This window comes from Silurus aristotelis (assembly GCF_946808225.1).
Source record: "Silurus aristotelis genome assembly, chromosome: 3".
In the NCBI taxonomy this organism is placed as follows: domain Eukaryota; kingdom Metazoa; phylum Chordata; class Actinopteri; order Siluriformes; family Siluridae; genus Silurus; species Silurus aristotelis.
This window is the reverse complement of record NC_139576.1, coordinates 9,685,723-9,695,226: the sequence shown is the minus strand read 5'-3', so window position 1 is coordinate 9,695,226 and position 9,504 is coordinate 9,685,723. Positions and strand designations below refer to the sequence as shown.

The 9,504-nt window shown below is 42.9% G+C and overlaps 1 protein-coding gene across 1 annotated transcript; it reads right to left on the bottom strand.

The window, feature by feature from the left end:
• Positions 1 to 356: 356 nt before the first annotated feature.
• tbccd1 (TBCC domain containing 1) lies at positions 357 to 5,634 on the bottom strand. Its single transcript, XM_083537033.1, has 7 exons — positions 5,355 to 5,634; positions 4,138 to 4,469; positions 3,877 to 4,038; positions 2,941 to 3,307; positions 2,539 to 2,725; positions 1,922 to 2,425; positions 357 to 1,596 (listed from the first exon to the last, which is right to left on the bottom strand). The coding sequence occupies exons 2-7, from the start codon at positions 4,465 to 4,467 to the stop codon at positions 1,404 to 1,406; spliced, it is 1,743 nt and encodes a 580-aa protein (XP_083393159.1). The 5' UTR covers positions 4,468 to 4,469; positions 5,355 to 5,634; the 3' UTR covers positions 357 to 1,403.
• Between the last annotated feature and the right edge of the window lie 3,870 nt (positions 5,635 to 9,504).

The following is a 9,504-nucleotide window of genomic DNA, read 5'->3' as shown; positions in this document are numbered from 1 at the left end:
CTCTATTCGGTCCTGAATGAGATACATTGAAACGCACACATCCAGTATCCCAGAATGCACCACAAAACACAAGCATAATACCAACCTAGGAACCGATGCCAAGACCACTGGTGAATGTGAAGAGGTCGAGTATAATAGTTTTTTTTCGTCCCACTGTTCTAAATGACACAACATATTGCCAGCTCAGCTCTTTTTACTGGTCCGGGATCATTTCTGTTCAAATGATTTATTCATTTGTGTTTAATAGGAATTCTGTGAAGGTAATCTGGATGCTAACTATTCTTGTTTCAGGATTCTTCTATAGCCCTATTTCGTGTGCAAGGAAGTCAGTCCAACTCAGTCATAAGACTTTCAGCGATTCAATCACTGACACTGAATATACACTTTTTTTTATTTTTTATTGGTAGTCAAACAAACCCTGTTTTCCTAATCTAAACATAATACCAAACTGTGCTCTCTTCAAAACTAATCCTCTGGATTTATTGCTGCTCTATTAATAATGGAAAAAGGAGCATGACAGGCAAAGATGAATTCTGACAAAAGTATTAAAATAAATTGGATCTATAGAGTAATGGGGTATTGCTTACGTTTCATATAGATTAAATGTAATTAATCTAAAGCAATGCTTCCCATTTTTCTGTGTTTAAAGCTCTTCTGAACTATACATGTAAATGCTTGTTTATCTGAGAGGTGAAATTCATGCCTTTAATGTTTTAATGTACAGAACTAAGAAACACTGATCCTAGAGTTCACAATGCATAAAAATTGCATTGCAAAAAAGCTTGAAGTGCAACTAGGCTACAGCAGGAATAAAAAAAATAATACATTCACAGTCATACTGGCTGCCAGGTAGAAAACTTGGTACTTGTAGATATCAAGCAGGAAGTAAATTTGTTCGATAAGCATTCCCTCTGTTTGACCTCAGATTAGTGCCCTTATAGTATGAAAATAAATGCGCGACGGGAAAAAGGCGCACGTTTTCTTCGGCACGTTAATGCGAAAACAGATTCCGGGGCAAATATGAAAGACTTCAGGACTCTTCTCTACTAAGCTACATTTTATAATTGGAAAAATCCATTACTTTTTCTTCTCCGTTAAACACTCGTCCCCTCGCAATTGATGCTCATTACACTCTTAAGTACCTTAACTATAAAACCTGCTTCTGATGTGGAAATAAAAAGCATTGATCCAGCATAGAACTCTAACAATACAATATTATATACTTTTAAGACAAAATTTCACTTCCAGCATCCATGTCGAATTCATATCTTAGTCCTGAGTTAAGCAAATGTAACCACACCAAATAAAATAAGTGCATTAGTGTCCATTACAGTCGTGTGTGTGTGTGTGTGTGTGTGTGTGTGTGTGTGTGTGTGTGTGTGTGTGCGTGCGCGCGCTCTCTCTCAGGAGACTGTGGGTGCTTTCGGATGCTGTAAAGAACGTTCAGAGCTGTGGGTTGGGTTTGACTGGCAAGTGGGGTTGGAAGGCGTGACGGTTGGCAGCAGCAGGCTGTCCAGCTCTTGTCTCCGCCCCGTCTCCAGGAGCCATTCGTGAAACTTCTGCTCTACGAGAGCCTGGAACTGCCGTCGTTTCTCCCTGGAGGACGAGCGAAGGTAAATCCCGTTACAGTTTTAAAACCATGTGCTTGTGCTAGAAGTCAGATATGCTCGCCAGCTACTATTCCAGAAGTGGCAGGAACGCTGGGAGTGCTGTATTGCTGTGCAAGGGGACTATTTTAAACGTAGATAAATAAAGTACTTTCTAGTAAACGGCTAGTCTTGAAACTTTTTGATACCACCTCATAGCTGACTGATGTTCATGTTGTTCTGGGTATCTACTTGCAGTTGACCATGACACACACTCACCTCCTGGCAAAAGAAAATTCTTTTCAACTTTATCTTATGCAGAAAAAATGGCTTACTTGTTAAGATGTGAGTCCTTCACTATCTTCTGCCAGTCGTGCACTCTTTGCTGACGCTCCTCCAGAGCCTGCTGGTAGGCCGACGGAATTCCCCCTGGCACCTCGCAGGTGTCTCCCTCCATTAGAAATGGTACAACCATAGGGCAGAGCTGTGCAGGGGGCAGTATGCAATAGCAGGCCGCGTCCGTTGAGGGACCGTCTGGCGCATAAATCAGCGGCTGATCCCAGAGATTAGGCACTACCGCCAAACCCACACTGGCCATGTGGTCCTCCAGGCTGGGGTAATGGGTGTGGAAAGGCCCGAGCGTGAGGCTGGTGTTGCCCGGCAGTAGAAGCGGCCTGGTGGGAGTCAGAGCGTGAATGGTGCAGCGGGTGGAGCAGCCAACCGCCAGACGTCCGGCCACACACACCAACCGCACGTTCTCACAGCTCTGCATGTGCACACTGGTCTCCACCGGGCCAAGGACCACTGTGCTGTCACGACATTTATCGAGCGTCACTGACCTGCGGCATAAATCAAAGTACGGGCCATAAAGTTAGACTCAATTGTTAACGTTCAGAAGAACTCGAATTATTTAAGCCTAAGAAGTAACAGCAGGTTTACCCAAGACTCGTACCTCAGGGGGGAAAGGAGGTAGATAAAAGCCTCGCTGCAGCGATGCAGTTTGACATTTGCACCAGCCAGCTTCTCAGAGTCTTTAGCGAGGGTCTGTTTGTAAACCTGGGACATCAGCACCACCTTGCTGCCTGGAGGAGCCGTGTGTGTGTTACGAGCTATTTTGGCCCTCTTCATTGCACCATCCACTGAGAGAAAGACAGACAAAGACACTGACAAAGAGGGCTGGAATGGGATTAGAGATAAGCGATGTTCCTTTGCTTTATTTTACCAGTTTAATGCTTTTATGTCTGTGTGTCTGTTATTGATCTATAATAAGTTAATTGTAGCACTAATGTGTGTGTAAAATTGACAATCTTTATAAGCTGTGACAGGAGTGGACACAAATCAAAAAATACCCCACCTTGCAGAGCCCAGGCCAGCTTTTTTCCCGAGCGAAGACAGGAGGACATGCCGAACGGGTTGAGCGTAAGCACCTGGCACAGCCAGCTCTGCAACTGCTGCAGGGAGTAGGACCGAGTGAGTTTTGAGTATCCAGCCATGGCCTGGAGTGGGGCGCGGCTCAGCAGCCGATGCAGGGGGTGAATAGTGCGTCCGTTGCTCACCGTGCCCTCCAGCAGCATGCTGAGAGCCTGCAGGGCATCGGCTGAGATTTCGCTGTCTCGCACGGTCTGACTCGAACTGCTCAGCTCGCCCGGATCTACCAGCAGCTCCAGCAGCTCGGCCAGGTGAGTCTGCACAAAGGTGAGGTGTGCCTGGTCGTCCCAGTTCTGGTTGGTCAGAAAGCACAAAAGATTCGATACTAGAGGCTATAGTTCCTGCGTTCTCTGTCAGTTCACTGAGTAACACTGATGGAATGCGTTAGTTTTGCATTACACTTTGCTTTATAGCACCGATCAGTCAAAACTTTATGACCACTGATCAGTGAAGTGAATGACACTGATTATCTCTTCATTATGGCACCTGTTAGTGGGTGGATCTATTACACAAGTCAACATTGTGACGTCTAGACGACTGGGTCAGAGCATCTCCAAAACTGCAGCTCTTGTGTGATGTTCCTGGTCTGCAGTGGTCAGTATCTATCAAAAGTGATGGAAGGAACACTGGTGAACCGGCGACAGGGTCAACGATGCACGTGGGGAGAGAAGGCTGGCCCGTGTGGTTCGATCCAACAGGCGAGCTTCTGCAGCTCAAATTGCTGTTAATGCTCAATAGGTCTGGACTGCTTTGGAAGCAAAAGGGGGACCAACACAATATTAGGCAGGAGGTGATAATGTTATGAGTGATCGGTGTATAAAGCTGGTACAAGGGGCATAATTAGACCCGACAAAGATTTGACCTTGTTTTGAGAGCTGATCTTAGCGTCCCTTTCAGAGGACAACGACAGGGAACGAGAGCGAGGACTCGGCCACTCTTCGCCGATTAGAGAGACACGCAGAGACACGCGGTTCAGCTGCTGCAGGTAGAGAAACAGCAAAAACTGCAGCGTATCCACAGACAGCTGGAGATGAAGAGGCAGATTAGAGTTAATATGAAGATATATGAACAATCTCTCTTTACAACACTGAATGAGTAAAAGCATATGGTACTCGTGTCACACCTTGCTGCGCTGGCGGTCAAGGTCACGAGGGGTCAGGCTCTGAGACAGGGCCTCTGCCCACTCAAGCTTCTCTTCAACAGTACGTGGCACCAGCAGGTCAAAAGTCTCGAAGTAGAGCCAGGCCAGCTCCTCGGGCAACTGCAGCTTTCCGCAGGCAATGTGCCGCCACATATGCCAGCTCAGACGCGGGAAGCAGCAGTCACGTGTACGAACGTAGCAGGCCATCTTGCGCAAGTAGTGCATGCTCAGCTTGCCTGGAGGAGCCGCCTGTAGCGCACCCAGGAGGAACAGCTCCAAACGGGGCCACACGCTTGCTGAGCAGGTCTCCATTTCTGTACACGTGACAGCGGATCAGTAAGCATCAACAATGGCCAAACCACCACAGACTATTCACCAATGAGGAAACAGTGTTGTTTTAAATCTGGAATCTTTACTAGTGAAGTAGAATATCCAAATCTCTGACTGATATCTGACTATTACACTTACAAACAGGCTACAGGTTACATGAGTACACACTACACACATCACTACTAGCTCATTCATTAGCAGGCATCTTCAAAGGGAGGACATAGTTCCCATGGCAACCACAGCATGTGCAAGGAGTTTGACCGTTAACTATGGATTAGCAAAGAAGAGACCAAGAGATAATCATGTATAGATAATATATAGACAATATTATGAACAATCATTTATTGATGACTATTATAGATAATCATTTATATATAATTTGTAGATAATATTATTAGATAACACTTTATAAGTAATGCAGAGAATTTTTTAGATATTATAAATAATAATTTAGATCATTTTTAGATAATCATTTATGTGTATGTAATATATAATGGTTATATCATATCAATAATAGACAATCATTTAATGATAATATTATGGATACCAGTTTACAGGTAATTTAGAGATCATTTAATGATATAAATAATTATTATAATATTATAAATAATTATTTAGATCATCCATAGACAGACAATCATTTATATATAATTTATAGATTAAATTATAGATTATTTATAGATATTATAAATAATTATTGATAATCGTTTACAGGTAATTTAGAAATCACCTAATGATAATATTATGGATAATCTTTTAGAAATTGTGGATATAATTTAGAGCTAATAGTTTTGAGATAATATTTATAATTAAAGCAACAGATAAAATATATAATAAAAAAAATATATATGAAATAAAAGAGTTCTTACTTCCTGCATCCGGGCCTCCTCTGCTCTCCGGAGCCCAGGGCGCGCGCTTTGCTCTGCTAATGAGCTTTATAATGCTAACAGTGCAGCGGCGTGTGAATTTTTCTCTTAAGTGTTAATCCATTTAAAATGTGTAACAAAAACCACCTTTATACCCCAAATATCCTCAAAAAACTCCCTCACACAACTCTCCCATTCAGCTCTTCAAGGTCCGGCAACTGGAGCAAACGTTTCAATAAACAACACACAGGAGCACTTCCTGTTTCAAAATAAAAGTACTAATATATTAAGAAAGAAATAACGATGCTATGCAATTCAATATGGCACAGAAAGTTCGCGTTTGTTTCAGACAGACAGCAAATTATCATTCAACACATGGCTGCTTTCACAAACAGGTTTTGTAGAGCAAAAAGTAAACAAAAGAAAAACGTTTAAATAACACCAATTTTTCCCCTATTCTGTCTCCAGGAAGATGCAGCTCTACTTCTGCCATGTAATTCCATACAAGTAATATCAATGGAAAGTTGTCAGATTACCCCACTGTAACTTGAAAATGTAACCTAAGTCGAGACATCGCTTAGCCTATCCAAGAATCTTAAAGAATGGGTATCAGTATGGGGTAGTATAACGTAAATTGTTAATAATTTGGCGAAACAAAACAATTTATAGTACAGTACTGTATAAAATATATGTGGTAGCGGGGACATGGACGAGTGCAGGCTCACAATTGGAGGGCGGAGCATATGCTGCTACATTAGCCTGCCATGCGAAACATAAAATAGTTTTACAATTGTAAGGTGTCCCATCATTGTCAGCATCATATGATCAAAAATTCGTAAGTTAAACCATCGTTACTCATGGACCATCTGTATTCTGTGTGACTCTCAGGACACGCCTCATATTCACATAGCAGCAGTGGTGCTGAGAGAACGTGCTTGATAAATAGTTTCGAGAGGAGAAATCATTAATAAATAAACTTTTTTTATTGTTATTTATTTATACAGTATCACAAAAGTGAGTACGCCCCTCACATTTTAGCAACCATTTAAGTATATCTTCTCAAGGGACAATACTATAGAAATGTAACTTTTCTTTGAAATATTTTAGTCAATGTGCAGCTTGAATAGCAGTACAGATTTACTGTCCTCTGAAAAATAACTTAGCATACACCCATTATTGTCAAAATAGCTGGCAACAAAAGTGAGTACGCCTTTTGTCTGCATGACAGGAGCATGTAAATTTATGTATCTTGTATTACTGCGAACGAAGTTACAGAACAGTGCACAGGGTCATACAGAGGTTTTCCAAAACGAGTTTCACTCGGAACAAATCTTTCATGGGTCGATCAAAGTAGTTGAGTCTTTGTGCAGTGTGTCAGCTGCAAAAGCTGCTTCAAAAAAACAGACGCATGAGTGCTGCAGCATTCCTTTAGAGGTTGCTAAAGCGGAAGGTCCGCTTGTCAGTGCTCAGACCATACGTCGCACAGTGCAACAATTCGGTTTGCATGATCATCATCACAGAAGGTAGCGTCTTCTAAAGCTGGTTCACAAGAAAGCCTGGACAAATAGTGTGCTGAAGACAACCGGTCCAAGGGCATGAACTACTGGAACCATGTCCTGCGGTCTGATGAGACTAAAATATACTGGTTTGGCTTAGATGGTGTCCAGCATGTGTGGTAATGCCCTGGTGAGGAGAATCAAGAAAATTGTGTCTTGTCTACAGTCATGCATGTTGGTGGTAGCATCATGGTCTGGGGTGCATGAGTGCTGCTGGTATTAGAGAGCTGTGTTTTTTTGAGGGAAACTTGGATTCTAACATGTACTGTGACTTTCTGAAGCAGAACATGATGCCCTCCCTTTAGAAACTGGGACGAACGTCAGTTTTCCAAAATAATAACAACTGAAAACTCACTGCTAAGAATCCAACTGCCTTGTGGAGGAAGCTGAAGGTAAAGGTGATGGAGTGGCCAAGTATGTCTCCAGACCTGAACACTATTGAGCACCCGTGGGGAATCCTCAAGCGAAAGGTGGAGAAGCGCCATGTGTCTAACCTCCAGCAGCTCCATGATGTCATTATGGAGGAGTGAAAAAGGATCCTAGCAACAACCTGTGCAGCTCTGGTGAATTTGAAGCACAAGAGGATTAAGGCAGTGCTAGATGGTGCTCACACAAAATATTCACACTTTGGAGACAGTTTTGAAATGTTCACTTAGGGCAGGGGTGGGCAATTAATTTTTACAAGGGGCCACATGAGAAACCTGAATTGTGTCAGAGGGCCACACCAACGATAATATTTTAGGGATGCACCGAAATGAAAATTAAATTCAAAAGGCAATGAAATCCATCATTTTTTGTGTTATGCCTTTTGCCTTGGCACCATCACTGGAAACTTTCTTGCCTTTTCAAAAACGTCCTCTACAGACGGAGTGCGCATGCTCGGATTGACTTTACTTTTCTGCGCCGCGTTCTTCTCATATTTAGAAGGCAATCGGGATGTTTGGATTTCGGGTGATAAATTAAACCCGACTTGGAGAAACTCTTTACAGATACACCCCCTCTTGAAATTTCAGCATTGCATGTTCTGCAAATCGCTATCCGCACACCGCAGACATGTTGGCTCTTATCCAGATAACTGTGTGCTGCTGCGCTTTTTTATTGCGTCATTACAATTGTGTTTCTGCCGTGTTGTTTTGGTGATTTAGGTATTTCGGCCGAAAATTTTCGGTGCATCCCTGTAATTTATGATTGGCCTCACGCGGGCCGGACAGGGACGTACAAAGGGCCGGATGTGGCCCGCGGGCCGTAGTTTGCCCAGGTCTGACTTAGGGTGTACTCACTTATGTTGCCAGTTATTTTGACAATAATGGCCAGTGGTAGACAGTAACGAAGTAAATGTATTGCGCATATCTGGACTTTACTCAAGTATTTCCATTTGGGGAGACATTTTCTTTAACATAACTACATTTTAAAGTAAATTATCACTTTTTACTTAACTACATTTTGTGAAATCAGTCGTTTCTTTTTATTTATAAGTGGATAAAGACTTTACTGGTCAATCACACAGCAATTCACTAATCAGGGTAGAGCACACGCTCTCTTTTGAACTTGTTTTGATCGCCGCTTGGCAGTGGCGGATTAGAAAGAGGTTAATTGGACAACCGCACAAGCCGGCACCTTGCCAGGGGGCTGTAATGGGGCGTCCACGCAAATCAACAATTTTTTTACTGTTTATTTTCACGGTTGTGTCAATTTCTTTATCACGCCACGGTCTATAAATCTGGTTGGGAATCGTAGCGCACACTCACCGCCCAGGGAAGTTCCCTCACTCAAACACTCAGAAATAAGAAGCGGGGGTTTGGTGACATCAGATAAGCTAAATTCAAATAAAAATTATGGATGACAAAAAAAAAAAAAGTAGGAGGAAAATGTGCAAAAGATAAAGGTGTGACTTTTTCTTCTTCTTCTTCTTTCGGCTGCTCCCATTAGAGGTCACCACAGCGAAATATCCGTCTCCATACTACATCTGCCTCTTTTAAACCAACTACCTGCATGTCTTCCCTCTCCACATCCATGAACCTCCTCTTTAGCCTCCCTCTTTTCCTCCTTCCTGGTGACTCCATCCTCAGCATTCTCCTACTGATATACTCCACCTTCTCCACATCTTTTCCCTGCAACCGCACCACTCCACTGCCCTCCCTCTCATTCACACACATGTACTCTGTCTTACTCCTACTAACTTTCATTCCCCTTCTTTTTACCACATACTTCCACCTCTCCAGGCTCTTCTCAACCTGCCCCCTACTCTCACCACAAATCACAATATCATTTGTAAACATCATAGTCCACGGAGACTCCTGTCTGACCTCGTCCTTCAACTTGTCTATCGCCACTGCAAAGAAGAAAGGGCTCAGAGCCGATCCTTGATGCAGTCCAATCTCCACCTTGAACCAGTCTGTTGTTCCTACTGCACACTTTACTGCTGTCACACTGTCCTCATACATGTAATGCACCACCCTCACATACTTCTCTGACACACCTGACTTCCTCAAACAATAGCACAACTCCTCTCTCAGCACCCTTTTACATGCTTTATCTTAATCCACAACACACAATGCAAATACTTCTGACCTTCTCTATATTTCTCCATCAACATT